The sequence below is a fragment of the Phocoena phocoena genome, chromosome 10, assembly GCF_963924675.1.
Source record: "Phocoena phocoena chromosome 10, mPhoPho1.1, whole genome shotgun sequence".
Classification (NCBI taxonomy): domain Eukaryota; kingdom Metazoa; phylum Chordata; class Mammalia; order Artiodactyla; family Phocoenidae; genus Phocoena; species Phocoena phocoena.
Genome location: NC_089228.1, coordinates 82713477 through 82732138, shown reverse-complemented (window position 1 = coordinate 82732138; position 18662 = coordinate 82713477). Strand labels below are relative to the sequence as shown.

Below are 18662 nucleotides of genomic sequence, written 5' to 3'. Positions count from 1 at the left end.
CATTTCCTTCAAACTGGAGGCCTGGTTCCCTGTCCAGCCTGATGGGGGGTGAGGAGGAGGGGGTCTGAGAGGAGAGAACCCTCATTCTCTCCTGACTTACTCTGCCCTCTCCCCATTTCAGGATTTATTCACGTTCTATCCCTCTCCTTAACCTCAGGAACGAGTGGTTATTAACTATGAAGCAGAAGTAATCACAGGATGTCAAACAGAGCAAAGGAGTGGCAGAGGTCTAAGGGAGGGAAGTGAGGAAAGCATGTGGAACACTACAGGGGATATTTTTTCGGGGACAGGGGATGCTGTTGACAGGTTTCTTCCAGTACCTAAGACCAGGAGTTAGTGAGGATCACCTACTTACTGTGTGTCCAGCACTGCATTTTGGTAAGTGGAAAAGATTGGGAGTAAGCTGTGCTTTCTAAGGGCCAGGAGCCCTCTTCCCTCCCTCCACTGCCCTCAAGATCCTTTCCAATTTCACTGTCTCTGGCACTAGTGGGTTTTTTGACTGTATCAACTGCTCCTTCAGTCTGTAGGTCTTCCGGGCATCTGCCTTTGGCTTCAGGAGCATAGGGCAGGAGGTCTAGCCAGGTATATATTGCACATAACCATCTCCCCAACCTATCTGCATAAAGAGACCAGTCTTCTGTCCTGAAGATGTTTAGCAGTTTAAGATTCTCTGCTGCTCCACTAACCTCTCCAGTCTCTACCTAATATAATCGTGGGCTTGAGGAAGACTAAAAGGAAGCCAAAACTCATAAAGGAACCCCTGGCTTGGATTGCAGGGGATGGTGTGGGTTTGCAAATAGATGGGTCTGTGAGGCCGCAGGGTGTCGCCAGAGTAAGGACGGCACAGGAGCGTGCACGGCCCCAGGAACTACAGTTCCCAGGAGGCCTTGCGCGGACGCCCGGGAGCGGGGCTACCCTAGGGTGGGGCCTGTGGACTGCGGCGTGTGGGGAGCTATCGCGGCTCGGATGGCCGGGCAGGTGAAGGACCGCGAGGCCTTCCAGAGGCTCAGCTTCCTGTACCAGGTGAGTCCGCGTTGCGGCGCACGCACAGGGAGGCGGCCCAGTGCGGAGGGCCCCCACTGACGGCTCCTTCCCTCAGGCTGCCCACTGCGTCCTCGCGCAGGACCCCGAGAACCAGGCACTGGCGAGGTTTTACTGCCACACGGAGAGGACCATAGCGAAGAGGCTCGTATTGCGGCGGTGAGAGGGGTGCGGAGCCCGGCGGCGGGCTGGACGGGGGAAGGAGGGGAGAGGGAGAGCGGGCGCCCAGACCACCACCCACCTCCGCCCCCAGGGACCCTTCGGTGAAGAGGACCCTCTGTCGTGGCTGCTCTTCCCTCCTCATCCCGGGCCTGACCTGCACCCAGCGCCAGAGACGTGAGTGCTCCCTCCTGCCGAGGTGGGATGTTTGAGGAACACCTGTGGGCTGGGGGAGGGCACGGGCAATGATCCATTCCTCGATGTAGATGGGTGCCAGGTGTGGGATTTGGAGGCGTCGGCTTTCTCCAGCTCTGAGTTAACAGCTTAACTCCACTTGGACAAACTAGGTCTGGGCAGTAGAGAAATGATGTTGCCATGAGAAGCAACCTCGCCCGTGCATGATAATAGATGTTATTCGACATCATGGAGGACATGATTCCCATATTCATTCATTCATTCAACAATTATTTTTCTGAGATGTGTCAAGTATTGCTCTAGAGTCATTATTCTCATGAAATTATAGTCTGATGGGACAGACTAAGACAGAAACAATTAGAATAGCGTAGAAAAATGCTTTAATTAGGGAAGTAGAATACTAAGTTACTTAAACCAGTGATGGTGAGGTTCATTATAAGGGAAGGGAGTGGGAGATGGAAATCCTAGGCATTTGTGAGGCCTCAGACAAGAGAGCTTGTGGTGCTGTCAAGGAACTGAGAGCCCAGGAGGCTGGCTCTGAGGTGGGCAAGGGCAAGACAGGAGGCCGGAGAGGGAAACAGGGCAGATCTTGAAGAGTCTTGTTAAGGAGTTTGGACTTTATCTTAAAGGGTACCAAGAGGGACTTCCCTGGTGGTCTAGTGGTTAAGACTCCACGCTCCCAATGCAAGGAGCCCAGGTTCAATCCCTAGTCAGGGGCTAGATCCCGCATGCAGCAACGAAGATCCCGCACGACCCGCACGACTCGCACGCTGCAACAAAGATCTCACGTGCTGCCACTAAGACCCGGCACAACCAAATAAATAAATAAAGGGTACCAAGAAAATGACAGACTTTATGCAGAGACCTGACACCATCAAATCGAGGTGGGGAGGGAGTAGAATCCCTACTGGAAAACGGTGGAGGCAAAACTGGGTGCAGGAGACCTTTTCTTTTCCTAAACCTGGGCACTCTCTTTTCCCCTCATGCACCCCAGGCTGCAAGGCTCAGCGCTGGACTGTACAGACCTGCCTGACATGCCAGCGCAGCCAACGGTTCCTCAACGATCCTAGGCATCTGCTCTGGGGAGACCAGCCTGAGGCCCAGCTGGGGAGCCAGGCAGGTGAGAGGTGGTTGAGAAAATGGGGGGTACCCCAGGGGAGTAGGGACAGTGGGTAACATAGAGCTGCGGTGGACACATTGGTGGGTTCTGGGTTGGTGTGAAAGGTGCCACAGTCTTAAAAAACTAATTCTGCTCATCTACTCAGATCCCAAACCACCACAACCCCTGCCAAACACAACCCACCGCATTCCAGCCCACCTTCCTGAGGAGAAAGTGCAGCCTCAGAGTTCCAATCGCCAGTGATGGATTCACCCCGTCTTCCAAATAAATTTTAATTCTCTTTAACTTTGCATGATTCTGTTCTGTATTTCAGCTCTTAACTCCATTTTCCTCTGTTTCTGTCTGTATTTCTCTGTCACCAGCTAACCTCTTTGTCCTTTTAGTCCTTTGTCATTATCATCCTCATACTCCCACCATTCAGGGAGATCCCAATTACCACTTGGCCCCATGAAGCAGCTCCCATTTCCAGGACCCTGCCTCCAGTGCCCCTCCACCCCGGCTTCCTCAGTGCAGTGCCATGATTGGAACGCAGGCTATGGGGTTGTCTGCGAGGCCCTGATCCTCCTTAAGGCAGTCCATTTTTAGGTAGCCCTGACTGTTGGCTAAAGGGCTGGACAGACAGACCACTGATGCCACTGATGCTGTTTTTAAAGGAGGGAAAAAAAGTTTGGGTGGGATTGGTGGAGGGAGGGTTTAGATTCTCCAGGCCCACTTCCTTTTGGGTCTTTTCCCAATCTCTGTGTTTTCTTCTATAAAATTCTAATAAGAGGGGGCTTCCTTGGTGGCACAGTGGTTGAGAGTCCGCCTGCCGATGCAGGGGACACGGGTTTGTGCCCCGGTCCGGGAGGATCCCACATGCCACGGAGCGGCTGGGCCCGTGAGCCATGTCCGCTGGGCCTGCGCGTCCGGAGGCTGTGCTCTGCAGTGGGAGAGGCCACAACAGTGAGAGGCCCGCGTACCGCAAAAAAAAAAAAAAAAAAATTCTAATAAGAGAAGTTGTACAACCTGAACTAATAAAGTCAAAGGTACTAACAAACGGACACTGTCAGATAATTACACAAGTAAGTTCTGTAGGTAAACCTTCAAGGTTTTCTTGAGAATCAGTAAACAACCAAAATTGTTTTATTTGCTATCCCTGGACAATTTACTCGAAGTCAGAATTTCAGACTGACCTCTTTGCTAGGTGCCAGCTAATCAGTTTACCCCAAAAGTAGACAAACAAAATTCACTCTTCCCAGAATGCAGTTTCCTCTCTTCCCTTTCTCTTGTAAATCCTGGTTGCACTTATTCATTGCTGCATAAAAATCACTGCATAACGTTGTAGCTTAAAACAGCAATGATGTGTTATTTCCCCTGATTCTGTGGGCTAGACTGGTTGAGGGCCTGTCTGGGTGGTTCTTCTGTTCCGTATGGCATCAGCTGGAGTCACTCAGCTGCATTTAGCTGGAGGCTGGTACCTGGTCTGGAAGACTCAAGAAGCTTCATTTGCATGTATGCACCTCATTGCTTCTCCATGTGGCCTTGCTCTGTAACTGGCCTTGACGTCCTCACAGCATGGCTGTCTCTGGGTGGTTGGACTTCCTTACAAAGCTTCTGGCTTCCACAGAGAGTATTCCAAGAAGACAAGCTCCACGGTGCAAGAGCGTATCAAGCCTCTGTCCTCGTCACGCTTGCTAATGTCACCTTGACCAGAGTAAGTCATGTGGCCAAGCCCACGTTCAGTGTGGAAGGGGCTACACTGGGGCGTGGATACTTGGAGGTTCATTGGTTCCTTGAGGACCACCAGTGTAGCAGTCTACCACATCCTTGTTTTGCCTTTGTCCCTGACTCATTCTCTTCACTGATTCCTTCACATGCCAGTACACTGTTTGCATGGAAAATACTTATCAGTGTGCAAGTAACTAAATGTTTCTAAGTTATTCTTTGACGTTTATTTCTGGAGATAGTACTCAACGGGTCAACTGTAGCAGCCAGCACAAACATGTAGCCTGAAGGTGCACCCCATGCAGGCCTGGACCCTTTGTGTCCTCAGCTCACCTTCCTTGGTTCCCTCCTTGAGTGTCATTTCTGAGCTGGTTGGTTCTTATGCACTAAATCTGATTCTTGGCCAAGTTGTTTTGAGTGTGTTTATGATTGCACATGACTGAACATGTCCACAGTGGGATAGCACTGGGGTTCCTCTAACTAGAGATCATAGCCCTCTTCCTCCCCATCCCAAAACTCTGTCCTTTTTCATATTTACTTATTATGATAGAATAGTTGTCAGTATGTGCAAAAATGGATTTCCTATAACAAAGAGGAAATCAAAGCCCTATTATTCAATAGTTTTCTTTAATGTTTCTAAACAATTCAATAATTCAAAATCTGTGCTCTTTTAGGACCTGTTAGATAAAATTAAATAGAGGAGAGAGAAGAAACTTATGTCATCCCAACTGAATCAAAAAAACAAGGTCTGGGAATCCCCTGGCAGTCCAGTGGTTAGGACTCTGCACTTCCACTGCAGAGGGCTCGGGTTCCATCTCTGGTTGGGGAACTAAGATCTGGCAGGCCGCATGGTGTTGCCAAAAAAAAGGAAGCAAAAAAGATTTGAGGAAGGTAAGGGATCTAGTCATTGTTGGTTCAAAACCTCAGGAGCTTCCTAGGTAAAATCTGAAACCAGCCCCTGTACATGGAGAGCAAGGAGAGATCAAAGAAAGAGGCAGACCACTCCACATTGGTAGGTGGCAGGTTTAAAATAAGCAAGGAAACTTACATACGAAGCTTTGTCTTGGGCAGCAGCAAGACAAGTTAGACCTCCACACTCACCCAGCAGAATCTTAAAAAGTTTATATAGAGGCCTTAATAGGGTTCAGTCATGCCTTCAGTCCAGATGGTCTCAACAACACCTTGCTCTCTCAAAGCTATGCCCTTGGAACAGCTCCCACTGTGGGAACAGTGGGCAGAACTCACACTCCAAGGACAGGAGAGTGGGTGAGGAGCCCCTCATTGCCCGGGTCCAGTTCGAGGGTCAACCAGCCGTCATGTTTTCATGATTACCTCCTTCAACAGTCACGCAGATATCTGGGAGAAACTTCCTGGCAGAGGGAGCAGCTAGGGCAAGTGTCCTGAAGAGGGAGCCTGCGCAGAGTATTCATAGTGCGCAAGAGGCTGGTGTGAGTGAACAGAGAGAGCCAGGTGGAGAGTAGTAAATGTGGCCAGGAGATAATGGGAGGCCAAGGATCTCTAGGCCATCATAAGGAAATTGACTTGTTCATTGGGAGGCCATTGGAGGTTTTTAGCAAGAAATGACGTGATCTGGCTTAACATCTAAAAAGGATCACTCTGATCTAACAGTTGACTAGGAGAGCAAGATTGGAAGAAAGGAAAACAGGAAGCTGTTGTGGTCACCCATGTGAGAGGTGATACTGGCTTGGACCAGGGTCTTAACAGAGGGAGAGCAGTGTTCAGATTTTAGATCTAGTTTGAAGGTAGAACCCGTAGATTTCCTGATGGACTAGCAGAGTCCACAAAACTAGCAATTCCACAAAACTAAAGTTTAAATGGTCTCGTGATATGTGATATAATATATTCAGAACAAGATATTGGTCTGTACTTTGAAAATATTCTCTGAAAAGGATATTTTATGAATTCCTATTTGATCCAAACGTACAGAGTCCAGTATATCTCCAGCCCTGATGTGTGTATTAGTTTCCTAGGGCTGCCATAACAAAGTGCCACAAAATGGGTGGCTTACAACAACAGAAGTTTATCCTCTCACAGTGCTGGAGGCTAGAAGTCAAGCCATCCACAGGACAGCGCTTTCTCCAAAGGCTCTGTAGAAGGAGTCCTCCTTGCTTGTTCCTAGCTTCTGATGTTTATCAGCAATCCTTGGTGATTCTTGGCTTGTAGATACGTCACTCCAGTCTCTGCCTCCAACATTGTATGGCATTCTCCCTGTTTGTCTCCATCTCTGTCCACGTTTCCCTCTTACAAGGACATCAGTCATTGGAGTAGGGCCCACCCTAATCTAATATGATGTCATCTTAACTTGATTATATCTGCAAAGACCCTATTTCCAAATAAGGTCACATTCACATGTTCTAGGTGGACAAAAACTTGGTGGAGGACATTATTCATCTCAGTGCAGGGTGGAAGTTGGGTTTGGAATTCAATCTAATCATTCCCAGGGCTTCTGGAAAGTATACTGTATGTAGAATGGAGAGACATGCCATCACTTCTGTAACTCTCTATGAACTTTTCTCTCTGTAATGTTAATGCTATAAGGTTCTTAGCATATATCCTCTCATTATAAAGATAATCAAAGTACCTGATGCTGTCCATTGAGCCTTTTGAGGATCTGTTGTATAAATCAGGGGGAATATTTTCCGATTTCAAAGAAGAATGAGACAGAACAATAATTCACTATGTTAATGAACTAAAAGAGAAAAAAAAACATATAATTTCAGTAAATGTAGAAAAAGCATTTGACAGAATCTAACATTTATTCCTAATAAGATCTCTCAGCAAATGAGGAATAGATGAAAAGTTCCTCAACCTTAAAAGGACATCTATGAAAAAGCTACAACTAGCATCACATTTAATGGTGAAAAAATGAATGCATTCCCCCTAAAGTCAGGAAAAAAACAAGGTTGGCTACTGTCGCCTCTTCTACTCATCATTCAACTAGTGGCTCTAGCCAGTGCAACAAGGCAAGAAAAAGAAACAAAAGGCATCCAGATTGGAAAGGAAGGAGTAAAATTGTTTTAGTTTGCAGAAGACATGATCATCTATGCAGGAAGTCTTAAGACATCACTTGAAAACTCCTACAGGGACTTCCCTGGTGAGCCGGTGGTTAAGACTCTACACTTCCACTGCAGGGAGCGTGGGTTTGATCCCTTGTCCACGTGGGTTTGATCCCTGAACGCTGTGCAATGCAGCCAAAAAATAAATAAAAATAAAAAATAAAAAGCTCCTACACCTAATAAGTGAGTTTAGCAAGAGTGCAGGATATAAAAATAAAATTGTATTTCTATATACTAGAAATTGTATTTCTATACACAATTAGAAATTAATATTAAAAACCAATACCATTTACAATAGCATCCAGATATTAAATACTTAGGGGTAAATATGACAAAAATTATGAAAGGTCTATGTACTGAAAACTACAAAATATTGTTCCAAGACCCGAATAAATGGAGAGATATAGCCTGTTCATGAATTGGAAGACTCAATATTATTGAGATGTCAATTCTCCCAAAACATGTCTCCCTAGATTTAAAGCAATCTCAAGCCCTTTTTTTTTTTTTACTCTGAAAGTCATATATTAATAGCCAAAACAACTCTGAAAAAGAATAACAAATTGGAATTAAAGACTTGAGTTCAAGACTTATAAAGCAATAGTAGACAATATAGTCTTGGTGTAAAGATAGACAAATAGATCAATGGAGCAGAATAAAGTCCAGAAATAGATCAACACATATATGGATAACTTATTTTGGGCAAAGGCAAAAAGGCAATTCGGTAAAGAAATGACATTTCTTTATGACAAATGATGCTGAAACAATTGCTTATCCATATGCAAAAAAAGGTAACTTCAATCCAGTGGTCTCCTCAGCCCTCCTCTCACCCATCTCCTAGTCACTGCCTTTCTCTATCTTGCTGCCCCTCTTCTGTCTCAGGAGCCCCTTCACCCCCTGCCCCTTCCCTGCCCCATCAACCTTGGACCCCAGGAAGAAGCAAGGTATCAGCTCCTCCCTACCTCCGTGAAGTATTTCTACAGAGTCTGAGGATGGAGCCTTGAGCACAGGGTGGAGCAGGGAGGGCTGGAGTATTGAAACCCAAAGACCACAGATCTTCAAGGGTTAAACCTGAAGATCAGCACCTTTCACCTTCCCTTCTAAGAGCTGCTTTCCTGGCCTATCATATCCAAGACCATCATATTCCCTGTGTGAGTCATTATCCTCCCACCTATGGGACTTGCCTTTATCTTCTTGCTGTTACCTTGATGCTTGTTATAGGGAAGAGAAAGAGTCCAGGTAGGAAAGAGAGCCCCCATTTCCTTATGGCTTCCCCACCCTAAGTGGCAGAATTGCCCCATTTTCTGCCCCTGTTACCGCTGGGCTAGAAATGACTACACCTAGATATGCAGCAGGCTGTGGGAAGGAGACTGGCTCTCAGGTGGGCAAGGCCTTAGCCTAGTTGAGCAACCACTGCCTGGGTGGCCAAAATCTGCAAGGAGCCAGGCTCGCTGGGACTGGGTACTTGGGGTAGGAGTTTTCTGCATTAGAAGCTTGATTGTCAGGTGGGCAGACTGAGAAAGTTTAGGCTAGAAGCAGAGCAGGGAGGCTGCTGCCTGTTGAACCATAGTCCCTGCATCCCAGGACTTTCTGGGGTCAGACTGCTGCTTCAGCAGAGCGGGCCACTTCGTGGTATTTACAGGTCACAGAGATCTGTTTGAAGCCAGATTTCCCCTGCTGTCGCCTTGAGGTCTGTGCTCAGTAGGTCTGGGGTGTACCTGAGAGGCACCCAGGATGCCTGAAGATCAGATTTCCATAATACAGTTCACCCTCCTATAAATTCTGTCCTTGGTTTTTATAAATTTTTATATGACGTTAAATGTTAGCATAACAGATATGTGAATAAGTGAGAAAATTTGGTGAATGTGTGTACATAGATGCCTCACAAGCTTAAGCATTAGGTGAGAGCGGCAGGTTAACTGTAGCCAGCGCAGGTGAGGACAGAGGAACAGAGCTCAGGCCACCAGAATTGGGTGTCCTCCCTGTTTTAAAAGTTACCTGGGATTTTGCTTCTACCCTGGTGTGTATGGTGACGCCAACAGATCAGGAGATGATTACCATTGAAAAGATAGTTTTACTCTGGTTCCCAAGAAGTGAGGAGGGGGCGTTGCACATCACACTGAGCAGGGCCACAGGCAGAACACTGAGGTCGGGGTCAGTTGCAGATAGAGAGCAAGCGGAACAGCAGGAAAGCCTGTATTGTGGTTTTTGTGGGAAGGAACTGGTGAGGCAGGGCAACAGCGGTCCGACCAGGTTTGGCATTGCTAGTTCGAATAATCTTAGCGAGCTCCAGGGTGTAGCCCTAGTTGTCTGATGCCTGGTGCTGGGGCGGTTAGGGCCTAGGGTTAATGTCTCACAAGCTTAAGAGGGAATAAAGCAGGTGTGTGGGGGGGGGTTGTGCAGACTCCAGATTGGTTAGTTTGCATGTCAAAGGGTGAGCTCCTGGGAGAGCTGATTGCTATCTCTAAGAGTAGGCTAACCCCGGGAGGGGCAGTCTCTCCCTAATCTGCAAGGCCCAACAGGTTAAAAACTTCAGAAACTAGAAAATATGGTTAACATACTCACACCCAGAAGTTACAGGTCAGAGGCCTAGGGTCTCTGCTGCAGGATAGGCTTTGGGAGAGCAACTGACTAGTCCCAATGAAACAGGGAAGGGGGCAGGGCACAATCTTTAAGAGTGATAGAGCCCGAGGACATGACATAAACTGATTAGAACCAAATAGGTCCAAGATGGCAGACAAGTTGACTTCCAGTAGACCTTGAGCCTCAGTATATGCTCATTGTAACACATCAGCAAGCTAAATGACACACTCACAGCGTCATGGCAGTTCCAACGCTGACCATCAAAAGACCAAAAAAGTGGGTGGTGGCCCGATTTCTGGAAATCCCCACAACAGCTGGAATACTCCTCCCACTCATTCGCCTATGAAATTACCCACTCCTATAAAAACTGACAACCCCATACCCTGGTGCCACTCTTCACCTTCTGAGATGGCCCAGACTCTGTCTGTGCAGTGTGTTTCTCTCTAAATCCACTTACCTATCACTTTATCTCTCACTGAATACTTTCTGCCATGAGACATCAAAACCTGAGCTTCATTAAGTCCTGAAACCAGGTGTTAACCTGAGATCAGGCCTTTTACCTGATCTCAGATAAAAGACCGTGGGGGCTTCCCTGGTGGCACAGTGGTTAAGAATCCGCCTGCCAATGCAGGGGACGTGGGTTCGAGCCCTGGTCCGGGAAGATCCCACATGCCGTGGAGCAACTAAGCCCATGCACCACAACTACTGAGCCCGCATGTGGCAACTACTGAAGCCCATGCACCTGGTGCCCGTGCTCCGCAACAAGAGAAGCCACCACAATGAGAAGTCGGCGCACCGCAATGAAGAGTAGCCCCCACTCGCCGCAACTAGAGAAAGTCCATGCACAGCAACAAAGACCCAACACAGCCAAAAATTTAAAAAACAAATAAATAAATGTACAAAAAAAAAAAAAAGACCGTGGGTTTTGGTCAGGTTCAAGTTCCAATCTGGGTTTAGGCTGGGTTCGTGTCCCGGCACGTGGGTTCAAGTCCCAATCTGGGGTGCACAGTTTCACCAACACTTCCCTTTCCCGTATTGCTTCCTGATCCTGCCCTAGTCTGGACTGAGATAGTTCTGGAAACTTCACTGGGGCCCAAGACTAGCAGCTCCTTAAGAGTATTCACCCTGGCATCTCACAGGATGTTTTCTCCTCATAAGGGGTAAAGACTGGGACTTTTTTTTCCTGAAACTGAGTAAGTAGGTAGGAGGGTCAGAGAAGGAGCCTTAGGATGGGGGAGACAGGAGTCCAGAGGAGGATTCTGTCCTCAGAATCTGTAGGCTGTGACCAGATTTATTTACAAGTTTCTGTTTGAACACCTGTTTTCAGTTCTTTGGGGTCTATACTTAGGAGTGGAATTGCTGGATCATATGGTAGTTCCGTTTTGGGGGGAACCACCAAACTCTCTTCCACAACTGCTGCACCATTTTACATTCCCACTAGCAATATACAAGCATTCTAATTTCTCTCCATTCTTGCACTTGTTATTTTGTTTGTTTATTATAGCCATCCTAGTGGGTGTGAAGTGCTATCTCCTTATGGTTTTGATTTGCATTTCCCTAAGACTAATGATGTTGAGCATCTTTTCCTATACTTGTTGACCATTTGTACATCTTTGGAAAAATATCTATTCAAGACCTTTGCCCCCCCCCCTTTTTTTGTCACTCTGCACGGCTTGCAGGATCTGTCATAGCGCTGGTGGGTGTGTCATTTAGTCTGCTAATGTATTACAATGAGCGTATACTGAGGCTCAAGGTCTACTGGAAGTCAACTTGTCTACCATCTTGGACCTAGTTGGTTCTAACCAGTTTTTGTCATGTCCTATGGCTATGTCATTCTTTTAAAGGTTGTGCCCTGCCCCCTTCCCTCCTGTTTCATTTCCACTTGTTTCTCCCAAGGCCTCTCACCTTCTGAGATGGCCCACACTCTGTCTGTGGAGTGTGTTTCTCTCTAAATGAATCCAGTTCTTATCTATCACTTTGTCTCTCACTGAATTCTTTCTGCAATGAGACATCAAGGACCTGAGCTTCATTAAGTCCTGAGACCAGGTGTGTGATCTCAGTTAAAAGACCATGGGTTCAAGTCCCAGTCTGAGTTACACGGTTTCAGTTCCTCAATCCATCAGTGTTCTGGCCTCTTAAAACAATTGCTCATGTAATAAGCACTCAAGATTTTCTTGAAATTCTGCCTTGATTTTTGTTTGTCATTTCTTGCATCATTGCTGTTTTCCTGATGTGTTTCAGCACTTATCTTATTACATCTAGATTATTAAGCATGTGACTGATCCTTGAATTTCTGTCTCAGCTGCTGCATTTGGGTTCTGCCCTTTCTCTCTGTCTTATTACAAAAGGATTAGGAAGCATTCCCTGAACAAAAGAATTTTCCACCATCTCGGGGTTGAATATGAATTGCTATTAACATCTGAATTTATATTTAGAGAAGGTGGGTGTTGTACAACCAAGCCTCTTAAACTTGCAAGCTCTCCAAGGTCACCTAAACTACACTGTTGATCTTCCTCCAGTGTGCAGTTACCCTGGGGAGCCAATGATTTCATAACATCCATTCCAGAGATGTGTTTTTGCTGAAGTGAATGATCCTGAAGTGTTTTGGGTTCTGATAAGTATATAGCCAAAGTGGATACTGACTCCAGGAATCCTGATCTCGTAACATTCTCCCACTAAAAATCACCGGGAGCTATCTATGATTTAGGCATTTAGAGGGTTTTTTCGTCAATTTCTGTCTTCCTCGGGGCTTCACAGCGTTGTTGAGTCTTCCGCTTGGCAGAGCCTTGCCAAAGCAGGACAGAGCTGCGGGCTGGGAGCGGCGGCTGGGACGGGCCCTGACCCAGGCGAGCAGGACGGAGGCCCGGGGTGCGCGGATCCGCCTGCGGCTGGCCGCGGGGCCAGCTCCGCGACACCAGATCGGTGTCTCTGCACGAGTTCCTGGAGTTTTGTACCCGCACAGTCCAGCATCGTGGCTGGCGGATAGAGGACGTTAAATAACCGTTGGTTGATTTAAGGAATGACCGACGCAGCGATGCGTCTGAGCTGCACAGCCGGGAAGCCGCAAACACTCCCGGGCCACTTCTGGGTCTGGCTCTCTTTTCCAGCTGCTGAGATTCTTCCTTTCCCTTTCCCTTTTCGACTTCGCTGGGAGGTCCTGCTCTGACTCCCACCTGAGAGCTTCCGCTGGTCTCTCCCTGTTGTCACTTCTCAGACACCGCTCCATCCCCGCCACACACACACACAGATATGGGACTTGTCTTGCGAGTTTCACGGTTCTCCCAGCTCAGATGTGTTCCCCAAGCTTGGACATGCCTTTTGCTTCCCAGAGGTGTAGGGAAGAAGCAATTCGACTTTGTCCTTTGAGCTTCTTGTTGTGTCTGGGAAGCGTGGGACGCTGTGGGTTAGTGAGAAACCAGAGGAGACTCAAGGGACAGAGTTCACGGTCCTTTTTTCCCTCATTGGAAATTTGCAATACCTCAATAGGAGGATTTTTCCTCAATATGAGGGGAAAAGTCAAATTGGAGAAAGAGCCGAGAGGAAGAAGAGAAGATGATGGGCTCCGGTGCTAGAAAATAGTTCACGAGAAACCTAATGCAGTCTAAAACCCGGAGGAAAAGTGGCTTTGCAGAAGTTCCTCTGCAGTTTCATTGGTCACAGATTGTCAGTTTCCCTCGCCCAGAGTCCGCTCCTTTGGCGCCACCTTGTGGCAGCTCCACCCGGCCTGAGTTGCGGCTCTTGTTCTCCGCTGATTGCGCGTCCCTGCCCTCACACAGGGCCCCTCAGCTACCCCAGCTCGTTACAAGTACACAAATAGCGCTCAAACCTGATTTACCTAACAGTGCCCCAACCCAGGAGATCCATGTCCCTTTCGCCTCGGGACCTCTGACAGCGCGGGCTTCTACTCTAGCAGAACCAGAGACCGCTGCCCTGGTCTGTTCTGCCTTCCCTTCCACCCTTTGTGGCTGCTCCATCTCAGGCATTTGCCCTTGGCTGGGATACCAGTCGCAGTGCGTGGCCACTGGCCTAGCTGAGATCGTCATTATCTGTCCCTGAGATTTCTGCCAAGTTTTCCTAACACACTTCTTTTCTTCCAGTCTTACTGTCCTCCAAAGACTCTGCCAGCCACCAGAGAGATATTTGTAGAGCAAAATGTCATTTGATCCTTCCCCTACTTAAAAATCTTCAGTGGCCCTCACAATCATTTCTAGAAAACATAGCCCCAAATTGCATATAGTCTTGAATACATATAAAACAAAAGCTATCAATATGTAGTATACATCTGTAAAGCATTTTAATTGCAGAAAATGTATGCCAAAGTCACAGTAAATAACATTGCACTACAAATAGGATGTCAATAATTTGCTTCCCTTTAATCATTTTACTTACAAATTACTACTGGCCTTAGGCTGACTAATGGCCCCTAATCACATCCTAATGCCTGAAAACTGTGAATATTGCCTTAGATGGCAAAAGGGACTTTGCAGATATGATGAAACTGAAGATCTTGAAAAAGGGAGGTTATCCTGAATTTGCAGGGTGGGCCCAGATGTAATCACAACCGTCCTTATCAGAGAAGGAAGGAGGAGTCAGAGTCAGAAGAGAAGGTGATGTGATGATGGAAGCAGAGATTGAAGTGATGTACTTTTAACGGTGGAGGAAGGAGCTACAAACCAAGCAACACAGGCAGACTCTAGAAGCTGGAAAGTGTAAGAGAATGAGTTTTTCCTTAGAGCCTCCAGCAGGAACAAGCCCAGCTGACACTCTGACTTTAGTCCACTGAAACTAATTTTAGACTTCTGACCTCAAGACCTGTAAGAGAATAAAAATTTTTGCCCCTCAGATGAGCCCCTAAGACTTGGAGGATCCGACACAACTTTTCCAATTCAAATATATGGTTCTGATCTGGCTAGAACAATGGTCTTTCAGGATCATTCTTGAGTCATACTAGGGAAAATCAAGAAAACCATGAGTTACCTTGACACATCATAGCTACCAAAAATATTTACTGAATTTATGGGGATTTCCCTGGCGGTCCAGTGGTTAAGACTCTGCGCTTCCACCACAGGGGGCGCGGGCTGGATCCCTGGTCAGGAAACTAAGATCCCACATGCCACACAGTGTGGCCAAAAAGAAAAAAAAAAGAAAAAAAGTGTTTGCTGAATTTAAATGGATCTCTTAAATACATCACTGGTTTACATCAGCTTGCAGAAACTTTGCTTGTCCACCAGGGGCCAGCCCACCCTCCTGCACTTGCCATTATTAACCAATGTGCAGAATTGTATCCTACCAAATCAGCAGCCCCACTTCTAGCACGTCTGCAGAAGAGAACCCAGGGAATGTATGTCCCAGAATCCCCATAGCTCAAGTTCAAGTTTTCCAGTGGGAGAGACTTGCATGAGATATGGGGCCCAGAAGGGGGAGATCTCGCTATCCATCAGGCACATGAGTGAGCAGGCACGTGTGAAATTCTCAGCAGCTACTGTACTAGGTTTGACACCCACCTGCTTTGCCTTGCAGACTGAGACACAGGATGGGAGTTTTCTCACAGGTTTTAGAGAATTACAGCAATCTCCCGGAAAGCTTGTGAGAACCACCCACCAGTTCTTTGAGCTGAGGTCTCCAGCATTTGCTTCCCTAACTTTCCAACTTCAGTTCCTCAGAATTTTGGTGGTGACTGGTATTATTTCCCTATCTGCCATAGCAAATTACCACAAACTTAGTGGCTTAAAACAACATGAGGCCTTTCGCACCTTCTGAGATGGCCCACACTCTGTGGAGTGTGTTTCTCTCTAAATAAATCCACTTCTTACCTATCACTTTGTCTCTCACTGAATTCTTTCTGCGATCAGACATCAAGAACCTGAGCTTCGGGGCTTCCCTGGTGGCACAGTGGTTAGGAATCTGCCTGCCAGTGCAGGGGACACGAGTTCGAGCCCTGGTCCGGGAAGACCCCACATGCCATGAGCAACTAAGCCCGTGCACCACAGCTACTGAGCCTGCACTCTAGAGCCCGCGAGCCACAACTACTGAGCTCGTGAGCTATAGCTACTGAAGCCCGCGCGCCTAGAGCTCGTGCTCCACAACAAGAGAAGCCACTGCAGTGAGAAGCCCGCGCACCACAATGAAGAGTAGCCCCCGCTCGCTGCAACTGGAGAAAGCCCGCGGGCAGCAATGAAGACCCAAATAATAAACAAATAAAATAAATAAAACTTAAAAACAAAAAAACCAACATGAATTTGTTATTTTACAGTTCTGGATGTCAAAGTCTGAAATAGGTTTCACGAGGCTAAAATCAAGATGTCGGCGGTCGGCGAGGCTGTGTTCCTTCTGCAGCCTCTAGGAGAGAATCTGTTTCCTTGCTTTCTCCAGTCTCCAGAGGCTGCCTGCATTACTCAGCTTGTGGCCCCTTCCTCTGTCTTCTGAGTCAACAATCAAATCACTGTGACCTCTGACTCTGTCGTCGAATCTCATTCTCTAACTCTGACTCTCCTGCCTTCCTTTTTCACTTGTAAAGAACCCTGTGTTACATTGGACCTGCCTGTATAGTCCAGGATAATACTCCCATCTCAAGAGCCAAAAAGTCCCTTTTGTCGTATCAGGTGACATTTTCACATGTTCCAGGGATTAAGACATGGGCTTCTTTAGGAGACCATTGTCACGCCTACCACATGACTTCACTGATGTTTGCTCCCCAGATTTTCAACTGTGGTAGAAACTGTTATTCCTGTGTTAATTTTTTTATTCCTTGAATACCAGAGTAGGGCTGTTTTTCTGAAAAAGCCTACACTGATACAAGAAGAGCTGAAAAATTGTGCTCCTATTATCCCAAAGTCTCCAAATGGTGCTGATTTCTTAATATGCAATAGGTATAAATTAGGCAATGATCTTGCTGGGGCAATGGAAGGAGGAAAAAAAGGAATCATCAGAAAGCCCCTGTCCCTTGTCCATGGTGTCTGGTCCTCTTGGGCTCTGGGCTGCAATTTTCCTGTCACATTGACCCCAGCCGATTCCTGACTGAAAGGGCTTTTAACATGATTTGTGTTCAGTTCTTGGATTTGTCATCTTCTCTCTGTCCTCGCATGTATCTTCATGTTTGTGTTTTTCTTCTCTTCCACTGTAGTCCTGCCTCGATTCTTATCATTGTACTCTTCCTGGCTTGCACAAAAGTAAGCCAATTCTCCAAGAAGAAATTCCAGACACCTCTTCGTTATTTGTTAGTTACTGTTTTTATTTGGCTGCAGAGTTTATGGGGCAAGCTCTCAAGTTTCTTAACTTTCTATTTTACAAAATTGACTATAGGGCTTCCCTGGTGGCACAGTGGTTAAGAATCCACCTGCCAATGCAGCGGACACGGGTTCAAGCCCTAGTCGGGGAAGATCCCACATGCCGCGGAGCAACTGAGCCCGAGCGCCACAACTACTGAGCCTGAGCTCTAGAGCCCGTGCTCCACAACAAGAAAAGCCTGTGTACTGTAACAAAGAGTAGCACCTGGCTCGCCACAGCTAGAGAAAGCCTGCGTGCAGCAACGAAGACCCAATGCAGCCAAAAGTAAATAAATAAAATTAATTATTTTTTAAAAATTGACTATAAAAATAATGCATACTCACACAGGAAATGAACCAATCAAATTTGTATAAATATATTTTTAAATCTCTTCCATCACTAAACCCACACCCACTTTACTGAGGTAATTAATATTATCAATCTACTCCCTATATTTTCGATTTCTCCATTTTAATAAACACTTGTATTGAGGGAGTTTCCTGGCGGTCCAGTGGTTAAGATTCTGTGCTTCCACTGCAGGGGTCACAGGTTCAATCCCTGGCCTGGGAACTAAGATCCCGCATGCCGCATGGCGTGGCCAAAAAAACAAAAAACAGGAAGCAACAACAACAACAAAACTATATTGGGTGTTTTTCTCTCATAGCTTCTTTTTTTAAGCAAAGAAACACACTAATTTTACTTGACACAATCATTTTTAACAACTTGAGATATAAATCACATACGATACAATTCACGCAAAGTGTACAATTTGGTGGTTTTAATATATTAACAGAGTTGTGCCACCATTACCACAATCAATTCTAGAACACTTATCACACCTGAAAGAAACACCATACTCATTAGCTGTCACTCTCCATTTCCCCCAAGACCCCAGTCTTAGGCAACTACCAACGTATGTTTTATTTCTACAGATTTCCTGTTCTGAATATTGCATATAAATTAAATCATACAGTATGTGGCCTTTTGGTTCTGACTTCTTTCACTTAGGATAATGTTTTCGAGGTTTATTCTTTTTGTAGCATTATTAGTACTTCCTTTCTTCCCTTCTTCTTCCTCTTCTTTTTCTCCTCCTCCTCCCCTCCCCCTTCTTCTTCCTCTTCCTCTTCTTCTCTCCTCCTCCTTCTTCTTCTTTGCTGAATAATATTCCATTGTATAGACATACTACAATTTGTTTATTCATTTATTATTTGACAAACATTTGGGTGGTTTCCATTTTTTGCTATTATAAATAATGTTGTTATAAACACTTGTGTACAATGTTTTTGTGTGGACGTGTTTTTATTTCTCTTGAAGTGCTTACTTTGGTCTAAATGCTGTTACACTGTAGGTTCACTGTAGATGGGCTGCTTGGCAGAACAGAGGCTCAGGTGACTTACTGCCTCTGTGAGTCACTTCCTCTTCTGCCCAGACTGGCTCTTCTATTATAGTGACATCACAGTTAATGATGTATTGGAAGTGGGGTAGAATCAGAATTTGAGATTGTGATTAATGACTGTGTT

The 18662-nt window shown here is 46.3% G+C and overlaps 1 protein-coding gene across 3 annotated transcripts; it reads left to right on the top strand.

The window, feature by feature from the left end:
• The first annotated feature begins 899 nt into the window (after positions 1–899).
• On the top strand, positions 900–2800 carry RPP21 (ribonuclease P/MRP subunit p21). 3 transcript variants are annotated; one of them, XM_065884669.1, is made up of 5 exons: positions 900–1023; positions 1100–1200; positions 1295–1377; positions 2390–2515; positions 2661–2800. In XM_065884669.1, the coding sequence occupies exons 1-5, from the start codon at positions 967–969 to the stop codon at positions 2756–2758; spliced, it is 465 nt and encodes a 154-aa protein (XP_065740741.1). In that variant the 5' UTR covers positions 900–966; the 3' UTR covers positions 2759–2800. The 3 variants fall into 3 exon arrangements, with proteins under 3 accessions (XP_065740741.1, XP_065740742.1, XP_065740740.1); XM_065884670.1 differs by having other exon boundaries at positions 967–1023; positions 2390–2522; XM_065884668.1 differs by having other exon boundaries at positions 967–1023; positions 1271–1377.
• Positions 2801–18662: the final 15862 nt, after the last annotated feature.